The sequence below is a fragment of the Pongo pygmaeus genome, chromosome 5 (genome assembly GCF_028885625.2).
Source record: "Pongo pygmaeus isolate AG05252 chromosome 5, NHGRI_mPonPyg2-v2.0_pri, whole genome shotgun sequence".
NCBI lineage: Eukaryota > Metazoa > Chordata > Mammalia > Primates > Hominidae > Pongo > Pongo pygmaeus.
Genome location: NC_072378.2, coordinates 160,280,291 through 160,305,665, shown reverse-complemented (window position 1 = coordinate 160,305,665; position 25,375 = coordinate 160,280,291). Strand labels below are relative to the sequence as shown.

Sequence of the window (25,375 nt, the reverse complement as noted above, 5' to 3'; positions counted from 1 at the left end):
TGGCCTCCCAAAGTGCTGGGATTACAGGCATGAACCACCACGCCCATCCTATTATATATTTTAAAATATATGTTACACTGGCTGGGCATGATGGCTTACAACTGTAATCCCGCATTTTGGGAGGCTGGTGGGTGGATCACTTGAGGTCACAAGTTCAAGACAAGTCTGGCCAACATGGTGAAACCCGGTCTCTACCAAAAAATAAAAAAAATTAGCCTGGCGTAGTGGCACACGCCTGTAATCCCAGCTACTAGGGAGACTGAGGCAGGAATCGCCTGAACCCAGGAGGTGGAGGTTGCAGTGAGCCAAGATGGCGCCCCACTGCATTCCAGCCTGGGCAACAGAGACTCCATCTCAAACAAACAAACAACAAAAACTCACATACACATGTACGTCACAACTTAATAAAAATATTCCTACAGTATTTAATTTTATGCCAAATATTTTGTATCTCAAAATTAGCTTATTATACAAAATTCACTTAACCCTGTTTCAAAGATAGGTTAATGAATACAAGTAGGGAACACTTTATTATGCTGTTTTTTAGAACGAATGCTAATAGCAGCTATTATTCATTAAACTACAAATCCACACGCTAAAAAAAAAAAGACAAAGAAAAAATGTGTAATAAACATACCTTAAACACCACATTAAAATACAAGGTTGGAAAAAAAGTATACAACATGAAGAGCTAACCTGACAAACATAAAATCTTTATATAAAAATTCTATGAGGATTAAAAAATTGAATCAGGGTTCTGAGTACCAGTGCTCTTTTAAAAAAGCATCTAAATTGCATTTGGCATATTAATAACTTATACAAATTAAGTAATTAGTTCTTATACTAATTTAGTTATTCCTATTCTTTCTTTCTTAAGAGATGGGGACCCACCATAGTGCCCAGACTAGTCTTGAACTCTTGGGCTCAAGTCATCTTCTTACCTCAGCCTCCCAAGTAGCTAGGACTACCTGTGGAAGGATCACGCCCAGCCCTAGGTATTATTTCTAATAGCATACTCATGAATGTTCCCTTAAAGTGTTAATGGTTTATTTTAATTACCCATACTTTTTATAAATTCTAAACTACTAGAAATTTGACCAAAAGCTTGGTATGTTAAATTGAATTTTTTTTTTTTTTGAGATGGGGTCTCACTCTGTTGCCAGGCTGGAGTGCTGTGGCGTCATCTCGAAAGCTACTTGAGGCTGGTGTGGTGGCTCACATTTGTAATCCCAGCACTTTGGGAGGCTGAGGCAGGAGAGTTGCTTGAGCCTAGGAGTTTGAACCCAGCCTGGGCAATGTGGTAAGACCCTGTCTCTCATTAAAACAAACAAAACACACACACACCAAGACTACTTGATTTCTCCCACTTGATTTTGAGATTCCTCAAAAGGAGATAATCTTCCAACGGCATTTTTTATACTACGTACAATCTCAACTCCACTTTATAAATGAAACATTCTAATCATACTGTTATTAAACCCTGGTTTTCAGATTAAGTAAACTGTGTTGAATTTAGAGGAAAAATCATAAATTGATCTTAGATTACTGGCTTGCTTCTTTTTCTCTTTAATCTTTTTTTTTGGGAGATGGAGTTTCGCTCTTGTTGCCCGGGCTGGAGTGCAATGGCGTGATCTCGGCTCACCACAAACAAGCAATTCTCCTGCCTCAGCCTCCCAAGTAGCTGGGATTACAGGCATGCACCACTACGCCCGGCTAACTTCCTTGTATTTTTAGTAGAGACAGGGTTTCTCCATGTTGGTCAGGGTGGTCTCGAAATCCCGACCTCAGGTGATCTGCCCACCTCAGGTGATCTGCCCACCTCAGCCTCCCAAGTGCTGGGACTACAGGCGTGAGCCAGCGTGCTGGGCTTTTTTTTTTTTTTTTTGAGACAGAGTCTCGCTCTGTCACCTAGACCAGAGTACAGTGGTGCAATCATGGCTCACTGCAACCTTGACCTCCCAGGCTCAAGTGATCCTCCCACCTCAGCCTCCTGAGTACCTGGGACTACAGGCATGTGCCACCACACCCAGCTAATTTTTGTCCTTTTTTTTGGTAGAGACGGGGTTTCACCATGCTGCCCAGGCGGGTCTCGAACTCCTGGGCTCAAGCAATCCAACTGCCTCGGCCTCCCGAAGTGCTGGCATTACAGGTGTGAGCCACTGCACCCTGCCTTCCCTCTTTAATCTTTCTCAAGGGATACAGCAAACAGATAAAAACCTCAGTATTTGTTTCTGAGCTAATTGTATACAGTCTGTTTCACTGAGCAAGTCACTCAGTCCTATGAAGACATAAACTATATTACTATGATATAAAATGTATATTATTCTTTTTTTCTTTAATTTGGTTCCTGCCTACTTTATGACCCTTGTTGCCCAGTTTATCATCTCTGCTGCCATTATAGAAAGCTGCTTTGTAACCACCTTAACCTGGTGGCAGTCATTTTAATCATTTGAGAAACCATCACCGTATTTAACTCCACATGTATAACTACTTCTATTTCAGCATGACACATGCATTAGGCTGCAAAGTCTTAGAACCCAGATATCAAATCTGGCATTTCCTTGTAATTTCCCATTTATCTAGAGCTAAATATCAATTTTACACACACACACACACACACACACTATATATATATATATATAGAGAGAGAGAGACAGACAGACAGACAGAGACCCCCCCCCCCCCCGCCCCCGCCGCCCAGGCTGGAGTGCAATGGCGCAATCTCGGCTCACTGCAACCTCCACCGCCTGGATTCAAGCGATTCTCCTGCCTCAGCCTCCAGAGGAGCTGAGATTACAGGCGCCCACCACCACGCCCGGCTAATTTTTGTATTTTTAGTTTCACCATGTTGACCAGGCTGGTCTCGAACTCCTCACCTCAGGTGATCCGCCTGCCTTGGCCTCCCAAAGTGTTGGGATTACAAGTGTAAGCCACTGCGCCTGGCCAATAATATTTTTAATTTAAAAAAATCTTAAAGACAACTTTAGCTATTTGAGCTGTACATATTTAACCAGTATATCAGTATCTGTATCTATGTATATGCGAACATAAAATTTTGAGAACCAACCAGGAACTTCATGGAAGTTCATGGAACTTCATGGAAGTTCATGGAACTTCATGGAAGTTCATGGAACTTCATGGAACTTCATGGAACTTCATGGAACTTCATGGTACTGTGGTAGAGATCTGTGAATGACAGTTTGAATACAGCTATATTTATCACTATGGCTAGGTGGTATACCTTTTATCTAGTTACTGGGCATCCTACCTATTCAGTATGTACAATTTTAGTTGTAATATTAAAGTATCATGGATGCTATTCAATATAAATTCCAGTTTATGAAAGTTATTATAGTTGGTCCTTGAACAACCCAGGTTTTAGCTGCATGGGTCCATTTATATGTGGATTTTTTTCAATCAAACTCAGATTAAAAAATACAGTACTCGGATCAAAAATACAGCATTCACGGGATGCGAAACCTGAGTATGCAAAGGGCAGACTTTTCATACACCAGGGTTCAAATTCCTATGCCAGGATTTTGGCAAGGATCATCGGTATGTGGTTCTACAACCTGATACTTCCCCTAGGTTTACTTGCTTACTCTCTTCTTAAAGACAGGTATCCATATTCTTATTCCACTAAAATAAAATTAACTGTAAGCTTAGCAAAAAATGAGATGATAATCTGTTTTTAAAGGGCATTAAAAGGACTGAGAAACACATGAAGAAAGTTCTGATAACCTTGGTATTCTAAAACAGGCTGTCAACTTTGCAAATACAAAAGTAGCAAAATCTCTGCACCTCAGTTTCCCCATCTCAAAAAGAATTACCACACAACCAGGGCCCAAATACTGTGCTATTTCTGAAGACAGACATTAATCTTTAGCATGGTAACTGGCACAAAATGGGCATTTAATTAATAGTTTCTTCTCCCCATCAAAAACACAGACTCAGTATTTCTTGAAAAACCTGAAGAGATAATCCACAGGTTGAGGTTAATAATCATACTGTCCTCCTGACTGTTTCTAACACTTACTGCAGAATTCTTTGGCATCTCCAATATTTAGAATTCTAAACAGAAGTTACTTAAATTTTCTTTTTTTTCCTCTCTTTTTTTGAGACAGAGTCTCACTGTCGCCCAGGCTGGAGTGCAGTGACTCGATCACGGCTCACTGCAGCCTCCACCTCTTGGGCTCAACTGATCCTCTTGCCTCAGCCTCCTTTGTAGCTGGGATCACAGGCATGAACCACCAAGCCCAGCTAATTTGTTTTTTTTTCTTGTTAGTAGAGATGAGGTCTTGCTATGTTGCCCAGGCTGGTCTTGAACTCCTGGGCTCAGGAATCCTCCTGCTTGGGCCTCCAAAAGTGCTGGGATTACAGTTGTGAGCCACCATGCCCAGCCTGCAATTACTGAAATTTCTTTTCTTTCTTTTTGTTTTTTTGAGACGGAGTCTCTCTCTGTTGCCCAGGCTGGAGTGCACGGGCATGATCTCGGCTCACTGCAACCTCCGCCTCCCGGGTTCAAGCGATTCTACTGCCTCAGCCTCCTGAGGAGCTGGAACTACAGGCACGCACCACCATGCCCAGCTAATTTTTGTATTTTTTTTTTTTTTTTTCCTAGTAGAGACAGCGTTTCAATATGTTGGCCAGGCTGGTCTCCAACTCCTGATATTGGCTTATGTTCTTTTTAAAAAGTTTGATGTTGAGTAGATTTTAATTAAATGGTGCTTTTTATTGAGATTTTCTTTAAAAATAAAATTCTGTATTTGTAATGTAAGTCAGGAGTAAATGCAGATTTTGGATAAATGTCTACACTTCCTAAGTCAACTCTCAGAGTCACTTTTAAGATCACTCTAGCCGTCTGGGGTATCCAACTTGGGAAATTCAGAGCCTCAGTATTTAGAAAGAAAATCCTTCCTCAACTTTAATCTGACGAAAAGTAAATCTTTCCTTGAAAGTCGATGATATGCCACGAAGTTAAATGCACCATCTGGCAAAAGGCAAATTAGAACAGGTTCAAAATTTACAACTGTCTACAACATTCAACTATTTGGTCAAAATAGAACCTAACTGGCAATTTTGACTTTCACACCACACGAATGTACCGAGAAGTTTGGTATTCCCCAGGGCGATTTTTTTTTTTTTTTTTTAGCGCAAATGACAAACACACTAACCATTTAAAGTCAATTCTAGATTCATAAAGGCAATGAATATTCTAGGTTCTCAGAACAATCTATTCTCGTATCAGAAAAATAGAATGACCATAACATCATTTGGAGTCAATTAAAGTTGAATCCTGAGGAAAATAATAAAGAAAATATGCTCAGTTCTTATGAATCACACATTTAATAACAGCACTTTTCAAAGTCAAAGTTAGTTCCCATTTTCCAGGATGAAAATGACTGTTAGTCATTAGATGATCAGCTATTAGGTGATTAAAACAGCTATTAATTAATAAATTGGGGGTAAGGGTCTCAAATTTGGTGCCCCTCAAAAGGGTGGTAACATGATTGACTAGTTTTAAAATTACATAAAGGTTTCAGTTATTTATGTAGATAATTCAGAGATAATATATCTCAGAAAATCAGGACCACCATCTACTCTTGATGCCTTAACATAGAAAAACAGCTTAGTATGGAGTTCAGTCTAGACTGGTTAGGTGCCTAGCATCCCAGATCCCAGTACCTTCCTGGCTCTTAGCATCATAAAGTTAGGTAACTCAGTTTCCTCTGAAAGGAGGCAAGCGCCAGCCAAAACAACTTCAGTAAGAAGACACAGTACCTTGGTGAAACAAATCATAGCTGAATATAAGACACCAATCTTCAGACACTGTAGTAGCAAGGTACTGATGAGGAACTGAAAGGCCATCTTTTCCTTATCCTCTATCTGCCATGTGTGATTCCAAGCAAGTCTTTTAACTCTTGCAGTTTCCAACTCAGCAAAAAGATAATTTTGCCTGCCTCACAAAGTGCTGCAAATACTAATGCTTTCAGCACAATAAAAATGCTATACAGATTTTTCAAATAAAATATGAACATAATATGAACATAAAAGGCAACTTCAATGTGCACTTAGAAAAGATTAAATTCTATTAACTACATCTTCAAAGGCAGAAAATATTTATAGCAATATATTTTAGTCAGATGGAACACCTTGTTATACACAATACACAATGAAGTATACTACTGTGGAGATACTGAAAAGTTTTTCTGTGTTGAGCTTAGTAACTACAAGAAACAAAATATTTAGAGGCAGAAAAGTTGGAGACAACTAAAAAAATTAAAAACAAGAATAAAACCAAAATACTATCTTCAGTCTTGTTTTGCTGAAGGACCTACTAACTAACATACAATTTTGAGGAGCAAGAAGCAAATACATAATGATCAAAACTGCTTAACAATATATTGAAGGGGATTCAATACTACATACAAGACCATAAGAGACCTTGAACGCTTTAATGTACTGTACAAATTGTGACAATGCTCATCTCCACATCACAGGGCTTTTTACACATTTTCTGTTTCATCTCTACCAGCTTATTTCTGACAAACGATACACAAAAATATTTTCAGCAAACATGACTCAACGTTGAATTGGAAAAGCTAGACATAAAAGAGCCATGTAAAAATAAGCAGTGCCTGGGACACACTATTATTATTACTTTTATCCTTTAGGAGTTAGCAATTCTGGTAGCTTGTCCAAATTCTGCCAATGAAAAAGTACTAAAAATACTGAAGTTTTAAACCATGTGTCTGCTTAAGATACCTTAATATATAAGAGCACTGTAAGAAACACACCTACCCAAACCCTTAAAATGTAACCTCAACCTTATCACACAAGCCAACTTGCGGACTGCAATAATCTTTCCCCGACTTGGCTAATCAGATGCTACTTGAATGAATTAAAATGTATCCATCTTGGAAAGATTTTTCACTCATAGTTTTAAATTACGGTTTTAAATGTCCACAACATGTTTATCTACCGTAGAAAACTTAATGGTCAAAATTTTAAAATCCAAAAAACGAGAACCTGTGATGGATCTATGACGTCCACTTATCTTCCGAAGCAATGGAATTAACTAAAACTAGATAAAATAGGCACATATACAACTTCCAATTGTAACATACTCATCGAAGTATTTCCCTACCAGACTAAATAATAGTTTTTTGTTTTTGTTTTTTCATAATCACAGTTATGCTAGTCCTTGACAATGTTAAGCTAATCCTTTGGGATCAAACAACCAAGTGACTTTCTTATCAAAACAAGAACTTGGGCTTTTCCATTACGTGTACACTGACTTATGAAAACCGGTGAAAAAAAATCTAGTAACTGTCTCACAGAGATCCAAGGTAAGACTTGGATTTCACAAAAATCTGCAGTAATTCAGTTTCTTTCCTCAGAATGCTTACACTCATTTAAAAATGGAAGTCTACAAGAGAACGTAGTAACATCCTACTGCGTGACATGAAATGTAGGAAACGAATGTTTCTTTTTTTCCTTGCTGAACTCGTTAGTGCCGCCAGGTCCTCGGGAGAGGCCCAAGGGAGGTGGAGGGGGCGACACCGAGGCGAGGAAAAAACGAGCGCCGCCGCTCAGCCCGGGAAGGGCATCCTCCGGCCTCCGTGAGCGGCCGGTCTCTCCGGCCGCCGGAGCACCCCTCTCACCCCGGGCCTTGAGGACGGAGAACGGAGATAAAATGGCCTCGAAGCGGCGGAAGTGTTCCCCGCAGGCGGGAAGGTAGAGCGGATAACGAGAGACCGGTGCCGCACCAGGCCCGAGTGGCCTTTCGGGCCCTGCCCGCCCCTTACCCGCCGGGGGCGGCTGCGCGCCAGCCCTCAGGCCGCGGAGGTCCCCCGCGTCCGCTCCCGCCAGCCGGCCCGCACCTACCTCTCCAGGCAGAAGCCGGGCCGGCACCACCGGTCGCATAGGCCGAGGCCGCGCTGCTTGCCCTGCCGCCCGGGCCCCCCGGGCCACCGCGCAGCCGGACAGCTCTGCCGCCGGCCCCGCCGCGCTCCTAGTCCCGCCGCAACCCCAGCGCTCCCCTTTATTTGTGGGTCTCGCTGCCACAAAATGGCGCTGAGGGAGGAAACCAGGCCCCGCCGCCCGGCCCCGCCCCGCCGCACGGGTCCGCTCCGCCCTGCCCCGCCCCACAGCCGATCCGAACGCGCCGCAGGCCAGCGCCACTACCTCCCGCCTCCCGCCAGTCTCCCCGCTCCGCCATGTTCGCGTTCTGGCCCACTCACAGAAGAGTCGCCTTTCAGGCGTGGCCGCAGTCACTCGCCCGCCGCCGAGCCCCGCCAGGAGAGGAAAGGTGAAGGGAGGGAGGCCGCCGGCCTAGCCCGATCGGGGACTCGAGGCGCAATGGAGCAGCTGCTCCCCGGTAACACGCCCCGTCCTTTCCCAGTAGCCTGGCGCGAGCTCCGTGGGCCCCGGAGCTCAGCAAGCTCAGTAAGGGAAGCGGCCGAAGGGAGGGGCGGACCAGAGAGGTCGGAGGTCAGCCCCGGGGCATCACGGGAAGGGAAGGTGGAAGTACTCGCCGGGGCCACCTGCCGCTGTGGGGCTGCCTCGTGCGGAGGGATTTGGGCGAAGGCCGCGCGTGATTGGCCGCTCTGTGTTCGCGACGCTCATCCGTGATGCTTCCGCGTGTCGTAGGACCAGGTGCCACCTCAAGAGAGAGGCCGTGGGCGGCGAGCCGCGGGCGTTTACTGTTAGCAGAAGCTCACCTGTAAGTTTTGAGAACTTAGAAACCGATGCCCTCCGTCTCTTCAGTCGTGAGGCGCAGTCTCCTGGCCGCTGAGTTCGTTCCTCCTTGACATCTCCGGAGACGCATCGAGGAGCTATTGTTCTCTAGCGTCTGAGGTTGCGCTGTGTCCGCGGCGCTGAGGGCCCCTTGCTAACTGGAACGCGGGGAAGGCGGCCCTGTGAGGTTTAGTGAACCCCATCAAAGAGGTCCTGCAAGTGGAGTAGACTCCCTGAAGCAAGACTGCCATCTGGACCGCCGAGTAAGGGCGGTGTTACCTGGAGAACGTGAAACAGTCTCTAAACACTAGAAGAGCATGTAATTCTTTTGATTGGTCTGTCCTTAGCCGGCTTTATCAAACCTGTTCATCCCCAAAGGAGTGTCTTGTAGTTAAGGTGATTTATTAGGATAAGATTAAAGTACACTCCAGATGGTCGTAGTGTATTCCCAGTGAATCAGATCCGTCTGGAGAAAATCTTTGCAACTTGTATCACAAGAACTCTCAAAAATTGAAAACAAAAAGTCCAAAAAACCAAAGGAGAAAATGGGGAAGGACATGAACAGATGATTCTCAGAAAAAATACCGTAATGGTCCTTAAACATAGAAAGTCGCTCCACCTCACTTACAATGGAAATACACATTGAGATTACCTTTCCTGGTGGGAGTGGAAAAATGGTTCGAGTTCTGTGGAGTACAAAATTACTTGTGTTTATTCTTATACCTTGCAGTTATACTTCTAACTCTAACCTTATTCTGAAGGTGCAGCTCCACACATGGAAACAATAGGTATACAAGGTTATTGCAGTGCTATTTGTCATAGCAAAAGTTAGGGATAACCCAAATATCCATTAATAGGGAACTGATGGGGAATGGTGCATCCATACAGTAGAACACAATGCAACCATTAAAAAGATTCAGAAAATAATCATGTGTTGCTTTGGAATGAGTCTCAGGTTATATTAAGTATTCACTGAAATACTTAAGTGTAGTAAATATTCACTGTATTCAAAAGCAAAAATAAGCATATATGCTTTTATGTATTTACTTAAATATATAAAAATATATTTATATTTAATATGAATATTTATATATATATGCTTATTTTCGGGGAAGAATTGGAAGGATATCCTGGAAACTTAAAATTTTTAGTTACCTATAAAGAGTGGGGGGGGAGACAAGATTTCTCTGTCTTTGAACTTTTAGTTTTACATAGCCAAAAAAGTAAATAAAAAAGGAAACAAAGTAAATCCTAAGGTTGAAAGCAAATTGAAGCAAATGAACTTAACTAATATAACTAAGATACACAGAAAAAATAATTATTCTTTGGGTTTTTTTGAGACAGTCTTGCTTTGTTGCCCAGGCTGGAGTGCAGTGGTGCAATCTCAGCTCACTGCAACATCTGCTTCCTGGGTTCAAGCGATTCTCCCACCTCAGCCTCCTGAGTAGCTGGGATTACAGGGATGCGCCACCATCCCCTGCTGATTTTTGTATTTTTAGTAGAGATGGGGTTTCACCATGTTGGCCAGGCGGGTCTTGAACTCCTGACCTCAGGTGATCTGCCTGCAGGTTGGCCTCCCAAAGTGCTGCAGGCGGATCACCTGAGGTCAGGTGTGAGGTTGGTTACAGGAGTGAATCAACACCACTGGCCCCTCCAAGCTTTTGAACACAGTACTCTAGTAGTGAATCTGTGTTGAGATAGTGTAGTCTTTCCTTATATGCAGGAGATTAGATTTAGAACCTTCTGCGAGCATATACAGAAATCTGCATACTAAAGTCCTGGAGCTGAGCATAGGGAAAGTTGGTTCTTTGTATAGGCGTGTTTTGCATCCCACTGTACTTCTGTTTTGTTTTCTTCCTTCCTTCCCTTTCTTTTCTTTTTCGTTTCTTTTTTTCTCTCTTCCCCCTCTCCCTCCCTCCTTCCTTCCCTCCCTCTTTCTCTTCCCCCCTCCCTTCCTTCCTTCCCTTCCCTTGCTTTTCTTTTTTTTTTTTCTTTTTTGAGAACAGGGTCTGACTCTGTTGTCCAGTCTGGAGTGCAGTGGTACGATCACGGCTCACTACAGCCTTGAGTTCCTGGGCTCAAGCAATCCTCCCATCTCAGCCTCCCAAGTAGCTGGGACCACAGGCATGTGCCAGCACATCTAGCTAATTTTTTTCTGTTTTTTGTAGAGAGCTATGTTGCCTAGGCTGGTCTTGAACTCCTGGGCTCAAGTGATCCTCCCACCTAGTCTCCCAAAATGCTGGGATTATAGGTGTGAGCCACCGTCCCTCGCCCCACTGTATTTTTCATCTGTGTTGGGGTGAAAAAAATCCATATATAGGTGGACCCTGGCAGTCCAAACCAGTGTTGTTCAAGAGTCAACTGTGTATTCTAAGGATGAAAAAGTGCACAGGAGCTTTCAGCTTCACTGATTTGTGATTAATGGTAACACTGTTACTGTGGTTTTGAAACTATGTACTGTATATGGTAGGATAACATAAGTATTTTAATGTTACTATATACAAAGATTTGCAGTGTATGAGAGAATGAGATACAAATGCAAGATCAAAGAAGTTCAGAAAAGGGCCGGGTGGCTGATGCCTGTAATCCCAGCACTTTGGTAGGCCAAAGTGGGAGGATCACTAGAGTCCAGGAGTTTGAGATCAGCCTGGGCAACATAGCAAGACCCCCGTCTCCATTTTTTAAAAAATTTAAAACAATTTTTAAGAAGTTCATTCATCCAGGGGTGGGGGTGGAAACTAATATAAAGAATTTTAAGAAGTTCAGAAAAAAAAAGTCTGTAACATTGAGTTTAAACTGGAGGGCTGGGTGCAGTGGCACACACCTGTAATCCCAGTGCTTTGGGAAGCCAGAGTGGCTTAGGAGTTCAAGACCAGCCTGGGCAACACAGTGAGATCTTGTCTCTACAAAATACAAAATAATAAAATAGCCAGGGGTGGTGGCCTGTGCCTATAGTCCTAGCTGCTTGGGAGGCTGAGGCGAGAGGCCCAATTGAGCCCAGGAGTTTAAAGTTACAGTGAGCTGTGATCTCACCATTGCACTCCAGCTTGGGCAATAAGACCCTATCAAAAAGAAAAAAAAGAAGAAGAAAAAGTTTAAACTGCAAAAAAAAAGTCCTAGTTCTGTGGACTGAAAGGGCCTAGAAGTGCTAGGGTAACCAGTTGTTCTAGTTTGCCACAAAGAGGGGTTTTCTCTTGATGCTGGACTTTCAGATTAAAACTGGAACAGTCCTGGCTGAACCAGGATGTACAGGCATGGTCACCCTACAGTAACAGTGAGCACATCTAGCACCGAGATCTTGGTTTCTAAATTCCATTTCCCACTAAAAAGATTCAGAGCTCCTTTGGAGAACTGGCTGATTCCAGCTCTGTGACAGGAAAGGTACAAGTTGAGCCAGGTATTTCGTTGTGCCTGAATGCAAAGGAAGTGCTTAGACCAATGAGGCTATGCCAACTGTATTTAGGAGAACAAACAACACTAATCCGTAGTGATAGACAGCAGATCAGTGGTTGGCTAGGAAGGGAAGAGAGAAGGAATTGTCTGGAAAGGAAAATGGGAGAACTTTTTGGGGGTGATGGAAATGTTCTGTGTCATGGTTAATGGGGATGTATACATTTGTCAAAATTCATCAAATTGTGTCACTATAAAGGATGCATTTTATTGCAAACCAAATGAGAAAAGCGAAGTCGATTGAGAACTTGCTGTAGCAAGGGAGTCAGCCACCATCCCTTATGTTTTAGCAGAGGTTCAAAGGCATGCAGAGAAGTGGGAAAGCTTTAAGCTTTACAGTGGACAAAAGGAAAGGTTTCACAGGTATGCCTGATTGGAAGCTGTTGGCATGGGGAAGCTGGAAGCTAACTACAAGTTGGCATCTTATGGTCTTGGTTAAAGGAGCATATTTGGCTTTCTCTGGATGGTCATAAGCTAGAAGTGGGGACAAAAATTAGGGAAGCTGTCAATTTTTAATCAAGTCCTGGCCATTTTGAGCTGATTATCATAGAAGTTATTATTTAGCTTCCTGGATTGCTACCAGAAGTAACAGTCTGACTTCCTGTAAGTCTGGTTGATAGCAGGTTTGGCTTTCAGGCTGGGAGTACACTTATGGTAGATAAGTGGTTGGTTTACTGGGCTAGTTGTTGTAGGTAATGGGTCAGAATTCTGTTTTTATGTATATTCTGGCCATTTACCATTTGTATTTTCAGTCTCTTAAAAATAAATTTTAGAGACATGGGAGCCAGCTTGAAGGATCTCCCACGGGCCAAATTTAGGGCAGTTTTAGCATCAAAAAGAAAATGAATACAATTGATTGCAAATACTGAATAAATAAAAATCTACTCTCTAGTACAGAGAAGAGAGAATGAGAAGAGGGAAACTATTTTTGCATCATTGGTAGTGTCTATTACACCAATTTGATACTCTGAAAATTAGTTATTAAAGGGAGATAGCATTTACCCTGTTTGTTTTTTGTTCCATTTGTTTTTGTTTTTAAGACACAGTCTTGCTCTGTCATCCAGGCTGGAATGCAGTGGCACAAACATGGCTTACTGCAGTCTTGACCTCCTGGGCTCAAGTGATCCTCCTGTCTCCTCAGAAGCTGGGACTACGGGTGCTCGCCACCATACCTGGCTAAGTGTTTTTGCGTTTTTTTAGAGATGGGGTCTTGCTATGTTGCCCAGGCTGGTCTTGAACTCCTGGGCTCAAGTGATGCTCCCACCTCAACCTCCCAAAGTGCTGGGAGTACAGGCATTGGCCACTGCTCCCAAACTACCCTGTTTTTTTTTTTTTAATAAAGAATGTGGTTTATACCCAGTTGATGAAGAAAAACTCTTCTTTACTATAGGATGCTAGCTAATAAGTATAGAATAAAATACAGAATTAGACAATAACCATGATGCAAACCTTAATGAAATAATTGACTCAGACAAGGACTATCAATGGACTTTAAAACCTTTAGATGAAAGATTGCTGGGAAATGCCATCAAAGTATCACTCTACAGGCTTCTTACCTAATTGTAAAAGAAATTACAGGCTGGGTGCGGTGGCTCACGCCTGTAATCCCAGCACTTTGGGAGGCCGAGGCAAGGGGATCATGAGGTCAGGAGTTCAACCTGGCCAACATAGTGAAACCCCATCTCTACTAAAAATACAAAAAAAAAAACACACACACACAAAAAAAGGTCGGCCGCAGTGGCTCACGCCTGTAATCCCAGCACTTTGGGAGGCCAAGGCAGGCAGATCACCTGAGGTTGGGAGTTCGAGACCAGCCTGACCAACGTGGAGAAACCCCATCTCTACTAAAAATACAAAATTAGCCAGGCATGGTGGCACATGCCTGTAATCCCAGCTACTCAGGAGGCTGAGGCAGGAGAATTGCTTGAAGCTAGAAGGTGGAGGTTGTGGTGAGCCAAGATCGCACCATTGCACTCCAGCCTGGGCAACGAGAGCAAAACTGCGTCTCAAAAATAAATAAATACATAAAACAGCTGGGCACGGTGGCTCACGCCTGTAATCCCAGCACTTTGGGAGGCCAAGGCGGGCAGATCACGAGGTCAGGAGATTGAGACCATCCTGGCTAACATGGTGAAACCCCGTCTCTACTAAAAATACAAAAAATTAGCCAGGCGTGGTGGTGGGCACCAGTGGTCCCAGCTACTCGGGAGGCTGAGGCAGGAGAATGGCGTGAACCCCGGAGGCGAAGCTTGCAGCGAGCTGAGATTGTGCCACTGCACTCCAGCCTGGGCGACAGAGCGAGACTCTGTCTCAAAAAAAAAAAATTAAAAAATAAAAATAAAATAAAAATACAAAAAAAAATTAGTCGGGTGCAGTGGCATGTGCCTGTAGTCCCAGCTCCTCGGGAGGTTGAGGCAGGAGAATCGCTTGAACCCAGGAGCAGAGGTTGCACTGAGCCGAGATCACGCCATTGCACTACAGCCTGGGCAATACAGCAAGACAGTGTCTCAAAAAAAAAAAAAAAAAAGATAAAGAAAATATACCTGTATAGTGGAGCCATCTGGTGGTCACCATTTGAACCAAACCATCAAATTTAGCATCAGTAATAGTGGGACAACCTCCAGTTTACAGAGAATACAAGAGAAAGGGTTGTCATGCAAATCTGATAGTACTAGCAAAGATAATTATTATAAAAAAGACATAAGACTATAAGCAATAAATAGTTATTGAGCAGCTGAGTTAGGCATACTATAGTCTCAGTTTCAGTATCTAACCAGCTTCAAGTCACCATTTCGAATGAAATATCAACGCATGATGAAAGTTAACTTACAACCATCCTTTTGGGGTTGCGCTACTGTCCGATGGGTACCTAGTGAGGGCAGTACTGCTAACTCCTGCACAACACACCGAAATCAACTAGAGCTTTGCTTTGCCTTGGTGCAATTTTTGGAATAAGAAAAACAGCTTTCCCATACACACACAGTTATTTACATATTACTGTATTAAAAAGTACATACAGGCTGGGCACAGTGGCTTATGCCTGTAATCCCAGCACTCTAGGAGGCCGAGGTGGGCGGATCATTTGAGGTCAAGAGTTCATGACCAGCCTGGCCAACATGGTGAAACTCTGTCTCTGCTAAAAAATATATATATATATACACACAAAACTTAGCCGGGCATGGTGGTGGGCGCCTGTAATCCCAGCTACTCTGGAGGATGAGACAGGAGATTCACTTGAACCCGGGAGGCAGAGGTTGCAATGAGCCAAGATCGTGCCACTGCACTCCAGCCTGGGAGACGGTGTGAGACTCTGTCCCCCCTTAAAAAAAAAAAAAAAAAAAGCAAGGCTGGGCATGGTGTCTCATGCCTGTAATCCCAGGACTTTTGGAGACTGAGGCGGGCAGATCACTTGAGGTCAGGAGTTCGAGACCAGCCTAGCCAACATGGTGAAACCCTGTCTCTGCTAAAAAATACAAAAATTAGCCGGGCATGGTGGCACACACCTGTAATCCCAACTACTCGGGAGGCTGAGGCAGGAGACTCTCTTGAACCCAGGAGGCGGAGGTTGCAGTGAGCCAAGGTCGCATGACTGCACTCCAACCTGGGAGACAGAGCAAGACTGTCTCAAAAAAAAAAAAGAAAAGAAAAGAAAAAACCGTAATAGTGAGTTAGATTAAGTGAATTGGCCACTTCTTTGCCATCAGCCTAATACTTAGACTGTAACTTTTTTTTTTTTTTTTTTTTTTGAGAAAGGGTGTTCCTCTGTTGCCCAGGCTAGAGTGAGGTAGCACGATCTTGGCTCACTGCAGACTCTGCCTCCTTTGCCCAGGTGATCCTCCTGTCTCAGCCTCTCCAGTAGCTGCGACCACAGGCACAAGCCACCTCTCCCGATCTCGGCTCACTGCAACCTCCGCCTCCTTGGTTCAAGCGATTTTCCCACCTCAGCATCCTGAGTAGCTGGGATTACAGGCACATGCCACCGTGCTCGGCTAGAGACATGAGTAGAGACATAGTAGAGACAGAGTTTCACCATGTTGGCCAGGCTGGTCTTGGACTCCTGACCTCGTGATCCACCTGCCTCGGCCTCCCAAAGTGCTGGGATTACAGGCATGGGCTACCGTGCCAGCCGACTTCTCTTATCTCTTATGTGGTGAAAACAGGAAAAGAGAGCTCTATGGGATCCCTTTTATAAGGGCACTGATCTCATTCATGAAGGCCCTACCTTCGTGACCTAATCACCGTCCAAGAGCCTCACCACCTACCTCCACATTAGGGGTTAAGATTTCAACATGAATTTTGGGTGGACGCAAACATTCAATCTATTGCAGAAGTACAGAGGAAAAATAAAAAAACAGTAAGTCTAGCTTTTGTTATTGGCACCCAGAAATCCAGGGATCCTGGAGAGATTATCAGAGTTGTTGGTTAAAAATGTTAATGTTAATCTACGATGCTCTCAAGAGCTCACATCTGGTGTGACTATGACCATGTCATGCTGTTTCACCATTTAGTACCTCGGCTGAGTCCATTCTTTCTGTCTGGAATGCTCTTTCTACTCTTCTATGCCAGGTTATCTCCTATTCACCGTTAGCAGTTAGCCTAAGAAACATTATTTATTTACCTTAGTTTGTGTCAAGCATAGAGTTTTGTGGTTTTACAGATAGGGAAGCCAAACCAAACTTCCTAGCCTACTTTTCTTTTTCTAATCTAGTGGATTTTATACTGACTTACAAGATTTTACTGTGAGCAGCAATGCAACATATCAACCCAATGTATCTAATCCTTCAGATTTAGTGAACATTTAGATTTTTAAAATTATAATTAAAGCTAATAATGTTTAGTCTTCATTTTCTCTGCAGACCACAAAGACTTCTGACATTCTAAGTTTTTTAAAAAAAAATTAAGTAGATTGTTATCATAATTTTTACTAGACTATTATTAAAATATTATTTCAGAAATTCAAATGTTGAGATATCTGCGTTCCCGTGTATATTGCAGCACCATTCACAATAACCAAGATAAAGACTCAGCCTAAGTGTCCATCAACAGATGAATGGATAAGGAAAATGTGGTATATATGACGAGGCATGGTGGCTCATACCTGTAATCCCAGCACTTTAGGAGGCTGGGAATTTAGAAGTGGGAGAATTGCTCAAGGAGGGTTTGAGACCAGCCTGGGCAACAAAGTGAGACCCCGCCTCTACAGAAAAATAAAAATCAGCCAGGCATGGTGGTGTGTGCCTATAGTCCCAGCTATTTGGAAGGCTGAGGTGAGAAGATTTCATGAGCCCAGGAGTTCAAGGCTATGGTGAGCTATGAATGCACCTCTGCATTCCAGCCTGGGTGACAGAGGGGAGAGACCCTGTCCCAGAAAGAAAGAGAAAAGGAGAGAGAAAGAAAAGAAAATGTGGTGTGTGTATATATATATGTGTATATATATATATACACATACATACATATCTATACATATATATATGTATGAATACTATTTAGCCACAGGAGGACATTATATTAAGTGAAATAAGCCAAGCACAGAAAGAGAAATACTGCATGTTCTCACTGATACGTGAAAGCTAAAAAAGTTGATCTCATAGAAGTAGAGAGTAGAATAGTGGTTACTAGAGGCTGGAAAGGGTAGGGGTAGGGAGGGGACAGCCAGAGGTTATTAACAGATACAAGAGTCCAGCTAGATGGGAGGAATAAGTGCTAGTGTTCTACAGCACCATTGGGTAACTATAATAACCAACAATTTATTGTATATTTTCAAATAGAAGAGCAGATTTTGAATATTTTCAACACAAAGAAATAATAGATATTTGAAGTGATAGATGTGCCAGTTACCCTGATTTGATCACTACACATTGTATATATGTATGGAAATATCACAGTGTACTCCAGAATATGTACAGTTATTATGTGTCAATTAAAAATAATAATTTTATGGTTAGGCACAGTGTCTCATGCCTATAAGCCTGGAACTTTGCGATACTGAGGTGGGAGAAGTCCTTGAACCCAGGAGTTCAAGACCCTCCTGGGCTACATAGCGAGACCCTGTCTCTAATTCTAAAATAATAATTGTAAAAAAAATAAAGATAGAGTTAGGTTTTAAACATTCTGAACTCCTTGGTGGGAGTGAGGAGCATCTGTTAGTCAACAGAGGTAACAGAGGTATGGGTAACTCAGAGTCAATTATTCTCGGAAACAGGCTTGTCCAGCTACTGGAAAAAAATCCCTTCATTAGGAAAAATAAAGGCACCTTTTGCATGTAATTTCCCTGTCCTGATCCCTGTAATTCTTTCCTAGTTGCCCATTTGGTACAAATAATAGCAGCTTTCTGAAAAGGATTTAGCATGCCAGAATGACTAGGCATTGCTGTACTCCTTCCAACATCTGCTGGGATATTGTGGCACACACTACTGGGAGCCATGTTCCTCCTCTTGCACAATCTAGGAACTTCTAAATTGTGTTTGAGTCATAGTATCTTCAGGCCAGGAGATGAATTATGGCTGGCGTAAGCCAGTGTTTCTCAACAGGTGTGCTACTGGAATTTTAGACAAGACAATTTGTGTGTGTGTGTGAAAAGTATTTTGTGCATTTTAGGACATTTAGCATCCCCAGACCAACCCACTAGATGCCAATAGCACCTCTCTGTTTATGTGACAACTGAAAGTGTCCCTTTCTATATTTTCAATACTGCCCCCTCCTGTCATGCCCTTGATGAGAACCCCTGGTCTAAGGCAAGCATGGCTATCATGGTCTTTACCACATAGTGATGGTGCTCAGTCTTCTTGCAGGCAGAGTTGGCCAGTTGAGCAGTTCTGGCTGGGATCAGAGGAAATCTCTCGGGGCTTCTGAGAAAAATTTTCCTTCCTGAGAGAGGCACACGAGGTGAAATGTTTTCCCGCTCCCTTCCTTCTTGTCTCTTACTAGGCTGTGAGAGGCTGTGATGCTTGCACCTATAGAAAACATCTTGTGACGATGAGGCAACAAGTTGGAAAATGAAAGCAGGCTGCTGGGAATTCAGAGTCAAGAATGGAAAGTCCCTGGGTCCGGGATGACCTTGTTAATTTTCCAGACTCACCAAGGGACTGCCAGTTCTTGTACTTTTCATTAGGTAAAACAGATATGTCCTTATATTTAAAACGACTGTTCATCAGGATTCCTGTTACCCATAGCCAAACACATTCTAACTTAGTTAGAGAGGAAGGGCATTTACATGATCAACAAGTGAAATAAAATGGAGAGGTGCCAGCAAAACTAGGTTTTTCTGTGACACTTTGCTTTATTGTTGTTGTTTTTACATTATGATGTACATAGCCCTTGTTTCACAATAAAGCAAAAATTTAAAAGTCATTATTCATTTCCAGAAAACCAAACTTTTATAAGACAAAAAGCTAACTGCAATAAAAATATAAGGGTCTTGAAGGATTTTATTTTCAGAACTTTTTTTTTTTTCCTTGAGACAGGGTCTAGCTCTGTTGCCCAGGCTGGAGACTGGTGGTGTGATCTCAGTTCACTGCAGCCTACACCTCCTGGGCTCAAGCGATACTCCCACCTCAGCCCCCCAAGTAGCTGGGACTACAGGTGTGAACTACCATACCCAGCTAATTTTTGCATTTTTTATGGAGATGGAGTCTCACCATGTTGCCCAGGCTGGTCTCAAACTCCTGGGCTCAAGTGACCCTCCCACCTTGGCCTCCCAAAGTGTTAGATTACAGGCGTGAGCCGCCATGCCTGGCCTATTTTCAGAACTTTTCAAAATACTATTCTGTTTGCCTCTGTTGCTTGCTAATTGTGTTTAACCTTATGGATGCAACAGTAAGATCCTGTTTGGTCGAACCTTCAGTCAAATCTCTTGAGTTTTTAAAAGGACAGTTTTTTGTTCCCCACAAATTGAAGACCCACTAGGACAGGAGAAAGTCCATTCAAAAACTACATGACTTGACAAACTGTAAATCCGTTCTTCTGCCAGAGGAGAGCACTGGGCCTTAAGCAATGGTTCTACTGTGGACTACACTGACTTCCTGTTAGACTTGTTTTTGTTGCTCTTCCCTGTTTTTCTAAATCTCTAAATAGTTTTCTCTATCCCACTCATTTGGGTCCCAGTACCACTGGCCAATCCAGGTCTTCAGCTTTTGTTGTCGACTAACAGTGGCCCCCCAGTTGGTCCTCTGCCACTCATCTTTGCTTTCCATCAAAACTGTCTCCTACACAACAAGCCTTTTCTAAACATAATTCTGGGAAATTTCCACTCCTGGGAAAATGGACTAGACATACTTTTCCATGTTCCTGTCACCAAGTACGGCTAAAAATCCTGAATATTATATGTAAAACAAGCAGAAGAAGACTGAAAGGCAAACTGGCTATGGACTTCAGGACCCAAGGACTGACACAGGAGTGACTCCCTGTGTTTCATTTTTGCCTCATACATCCCAGAAGCCAGCAATCTGTAAACATCAACAAGCACAGACAAAAATAGCTGCCAGCAAAAGCCTCTTATGTATAACTAAAGGTCCAGGAAAGGAGGCAGTCTACCAAGACAGAAAACCTTCAGACAGTAACTGCTCTACTCCAGCCAGACAACAGAGAGGAATCTGCAGCCTGCCCCCATCCACTCAAGCAAAGGCTTCTGATGAAAATGCCAATGGGCTGTGATGTGATTAATTAGGCAGGACACCAGGGTAGGCTTATCATAATCTGGGCACACAGAATTGCAGTCATTTGGCACACATTTTCAGCAAAGTGAAAAACAGGAATTGCTTTATAGTACCCTGGGAAAGAGCACCGCCTGGCGATGAAACAAGAGCAAAACATCTAGAGGCTGTGCTGCTGAGCCTGCTGGTGGAAGTCAAATCAGTGTTGGTTCTTAAAAGTTCACTACCCAGGCCCTGCCTGGAGAGTGAAGTAGGGAATGTACAGTCAGGAGAAGGGACTGATGGAATGTGCTGGTCTGTTCCCGATGGAAACTAGGCTCATCTTCCCTTGGAGGGAAGAATCCATATGTAATATGTCAACCAGTGTGGGACTCAGGGAAGTCCAAGCTCATTGGGTTTCTGGAGGGGAAAAAAATAAGAGGAAAAGGTATAGGCAGAGAAAGAGATGGGGAATGATGTTTCTTTGGTCCTCACAACCCGACATCTAGGGAAGTGAGGGCCTGTATTAGTCTCGTGTGACAGATGGGACAGCAGAGGCACAGAGAAGTTAGATGGCAGCAGAGATAAGAGGTAAAGCCGGTGTGCTCATGTGGTCACTTGCTTATGTGAGCACAAGTAGTTCTGGTTGTCATCTTGCTATAGCCCATTTGAAGGCAGAAGGAGGATAATTGCCCACTACACCAAAATTGCATTCCGCCAAACTTGCCACCAAGAGCTCAACAGTCGCCACGATGCTGAGCACGGAAGGCAGGGAGGGGTTCGTGGTGAAGGTCCAGGGCCTACCCTGGTCCTGCTCAGCTGATGAAGTGATGCACTTCTCTGATTGCAAAATACAAAATGGCACATCAGGTATTTGTTTCATCTACACCAGAGAAGGCAGACCAAGTGGTGAAGCATTTGTTGAACTTGAATCTGCAGATGAAGCGAACTGGCTTTAAAGACAGAGAAACCATGGGACACAGACACGTTGAAGTATTCAAGTCTAATAGTGTTGAAATGGATTGGGTATCGAAGCACACAGGTCTGAATAGTCCTGATACTGCCAACGATGGCTTCGTCTGGCTTAGAGGACTTCCATTTGGCTGTCCAAGGAAGAGATTGTTCATTTCTTTTCAGGGTTGGAAATTGTGCCAAATGGGATAACACTGTGAGTGGACTTTCAGGGCAGAAGCACAGGGGAAGCCTTTGTGCCGTTGGCTTCGCAGGAGATAGCTGAGACGGCGTTGAAGAAACACAGGGAAAGAATAGGGCACAGGTACATTGAAATCTTCTAGAATAGCCAAGCTGAAGTTCATACCTACTGTGATCCCTGTCAGAAGCTCATGGCTGTGCAGTGGCCAGGTCCCAGTGATAGGCCAGGGGCTGGCCGAGGGTATAATAGCATTGGCAGAGGAGCTGGGTTTGAAAGGATGAGGCAGGGTCCCTATGGTGGAGGGTATAGAGACTGTGATGACTATTGTGGCTGTGATGATGGATATGGCTTTAGGTCTGATAGATTTGGAAAAGACTGCAATTACTGTTTTTCAGGAATGTCTGATCATAGATAGGGAGATAGTGGGTCCAGTTTCCAGAGCACCACAGGGCACTGTGTACACACGAGGGGTTTACCTTACAGAGCCACTAAGAATGTTATCATTTCTATTCACCTCTTAACCACGTGAGAGTACATATTGAAATTGGACCCGATGACAGAGTTTACTGGTAGGGCAGATGTTGAGTTTGCTGCTCACAAAGATGGCAGTGGTAGCTATGGCAAAAGACAAAGCTAATATGCAGCACAGGTACATGGAGATCTTTTTAAATGCTGCAGGAACAAGTAGGGGGGTTTATGAACACAGCTATGTAGAACTTTTCTTGACTCTACAGCAGGGGCAAGTGGTGGTGCTTATGGTAGCCAAATGATGGGAGAGATGGGCTTATCCAACCAGTCTAGTTATGCAGCTGAGTGGTGGTTATGGAGGAGGTTATGGTGGTCCGAGCAGTGTGAGTGGTGGTTATGGAGGTCAGAGCAGCTGAGTGGTGGTTATGGTGATCAGAGCAGTATGAGTGGTGGTTTTGGTGGTCAGAGCAGTGTGACTGGTGGTTATGGAGGTGGTTATGGTGGTCAGAGCAGCTGAGTGGTGGTTACGGAGGTGGTTATGGAGGTCAGAGCAGTGTGAGTGGTGGTTATGGAGGTCAGAGCAGCTGAGTGGTGGTTATGGTGATCAGAGCAGTATGAGTGGTGGTTTTGGTGGTCAGAGCAGTGTGACTGGTGGTTATGGAGGTGGTTATGGTGGTCAGAGCAGCTGAGTGGTGGTTACAGAGGTGGTTATGGAGGTCAGAGCAGTGTGAGTGGTGGTTGTGGTGGTCAGAGCAGTGCAAGTGGTGGTTATGGAGGTGGTTAGGGTGATCAGAGCAGTATGAGTGGATATGACCACGTTCTGGAGGAAAACTCCAGTGACTGTAAGTCAAACCTTGGTTAGGTAGAGAAGGAGCACTAAAGAGGCTACTCCAGATATAAAAGCAGTGCATTTATGGGAGTTGAATAGAATGGGAGGGATGTCTAGTACATCCAGTGTGATGGGTAAATGGGAAATATAATTTATTCTGATCACCCTTGGTCAGCTTCTCTGTCTTCTTTCTTTCTCTTCTTTTTTTGAGACAGAGTCTCACTCTGTCGCCAGGTTGGAGTGCAGTGGCACGATCTTGGCTCACTGCAACTTCCGCCTCCCAGGTTCAAGTGATTTCTCCTGCCTCAGCCTCCCAGTAGCTGGGACTATAGGCACGTGCCACCATGCCCAGCTAACTTTTGTATTTATATATATATGTATATGCATTTATACTTTCAGTTCTAGGGTACATATGCACAACGTGCAGGTTCGTTACATATGTATACATGTGCCATGTTGGTGTACTACACCCATTAACTCGTCATTTACATTAGGTATATCTCCTAATGCTATCCCACCCCCCTCCCCCCCACCCCACAACAGGCCCCAGTGTGTGATGTTCCTCTTCATGTGTCCAAGTTCAGTTGTTCAATTCCCACCTATGAGTGAGAACATGTGGTGTTTGGTTTTTTGTCCTTGGGATAGTTTGCTGAGAATGATGGTTTCCAGCTTCATCCATGTCCCTACAAAGGACATGAACTCATCATTTTTTATGGCTGCATAGTATTCCATGGTGTATATGTGCCACATTTTCTTAATCCAGTCTATCATTGTTGGACATTTGGGTTGGTTCCAAGTCTTTGCTATTGTGAGTAGTGCCACAATAAACATACGTGTGCATGTGTCTTTATAGCAACATGATTTATATTCCTTTGGGTATATACCTAGTAATGGGATGGCTGGGTCAAATGTTATTTCTACTTCTAGATCCCTGAGGAATCACCACACTGTCTTCCACAATGGTTGAACTAGTTTAGAGTCCCACCACCAGTGTAAAAGTGTTCCTATTTCTCCACATCCTCTCCAGCACCTGTTGTTTCCTGACTTTTTAATGATTGCCATTCTTACTGGTGTGAAATGATATCTCATTGTGGTTTTGATTTGCATTTCTCTGATGGCCAGTGATGATGAGCATTTTTTCATGTGTCTGTTGGCTGCATAAATGTCTTCTTTGGGGAAGTGTCTGTTCATATCCTTTGCCCACTTTTTGATGGGGTTGTTTGTTTTTTTCTTGTAAATTTGTTTGAGTTCATTGTAGATTCTGGATATTAGCCCTTTTTCAGATGAGTAGATTGCAAAAATTTTCTCCCATTCTGTAGGTTGCCTGTTCACTCTGATGGTAGTTTCTTTTGCTGTGCAGAAGGTCTTTAGTTTAATTAGATCCCATTTGTCAATTTTGGCTTTTATTGCCATTGCTTTTGGTGTTTTAGACATGAAGTCCTTGCCCATGCCTATGTCCTGAATGGTATTGCTTAGGTTTTCTTCTAGGGTTTTTATGGTTTTAGGTCTAACATTTAAGTCTTTAATCCATCTTCAATTAATTTTTGTATAAGGTGTAAGGAAGGGATCCAGTTTCAGCTTTCTACATATGGCTAGCCAGTTTTCCCAGCACCATTTGTTAAATAGGGAATCCTTTCCCCATTTCTTGTTTTTGTCAGGTTTGTCAAAGATCAGATAGTTGTAGATGTGCGGTGTTATTTCTGAGGGCTCTGTTCTGTTCCATTGGTCTATATCTCTGTTTTGGTATCAGTACCATGCTGTTTTGGTTACTGTAGCCTTGTAGTATAGTTTGAAGTCAGGTAGCGTGATGCCTCCAGCTTTGTTCTTTTGCCTTAGGATTGACTTGGCAATGTGGGCTTTTTTTTGGTTCCATGTGAACTTTAAAGTAGTTTTTTCTAATTCTGTGAAGAAAGTCATTGGTAGCTTGATGGGGATGGCATTGAATCTATAAATTACCTTGGGCAGCATGGCCATTTTCACGATATTGATTCTTCCTATCCATGAGCGTGGAATGTTCTTCCATTTGTTTGTGTCCTCTTTTATTTCACTGAGCAATGATTTGTAGTTCTCCTTGAAGGGGTCGTTCACATCCCTTGTAAATTGGAT

The 25,375-nt window shown here is 43.3% G+C and overlaps 2 protein-coding genes, 1 non-coding gene and 1 pseudogene across 7 annotated transcripts in view; 3 read left to right on the top strand and 1 right to left on the bottom strand.

Annotated features, from left to right (window-relative positions):
• Positions 1-8,602, bottom strand: part of WTAP (WT1 associated protein) — a 29,418-nt gene extending 20,816 nt beyond the window's left edge. The window contains exon 1 of one of the 5 annotated variants that reach the window (XM_054492271.2): positions 8,244-8,602. The gene's annotated coding sequence lies outside the window, so the exon portion shown is untranslated. Of the gene's footprint in view, positions 1-251; positions 1,814-7,887; positions 8,110-8,243 lie in introns of those variants that run through there. The other 4 variants (XM_054492275.2, XM_054492272.2, XM_054492276.2 and 1 more) reach the window with 4 other exon arrangements.
• Positions 8,147-25,375, top strand: part of SOD2 (superoxide dismutase 2) — a 46,631-nt gene continuing 29,402 nt past the window's right edge. Inside the window, exon 1 of the mRNA XM_054492277.2 lies at positions 8,147-8,311. Within this exon, the coding sequence (XP_054348252.1) occupies positions 8,220-8,311 (92 nt within the window). The 5' untranslated portion in view covers positions 8,147-8,219. The remainder of the gene's footprint in view (positions 8,312-25,375) is intronic.
• LOC134739767 (heterogeneous nuclear ribonucleoprotein H2-like) lies at positions 8,261-24,827 on the top strand (annotated as a pseudogene).
• Positions 15,021-15,143, top strand: LOC129039786 (U4atac minor spliceosomal RNA). The gene has a single exon (XR_008503485.1). It is a non-coding gene; the product is annotated as a U4atac minor spliceosomal RNA (small nuclear RNA).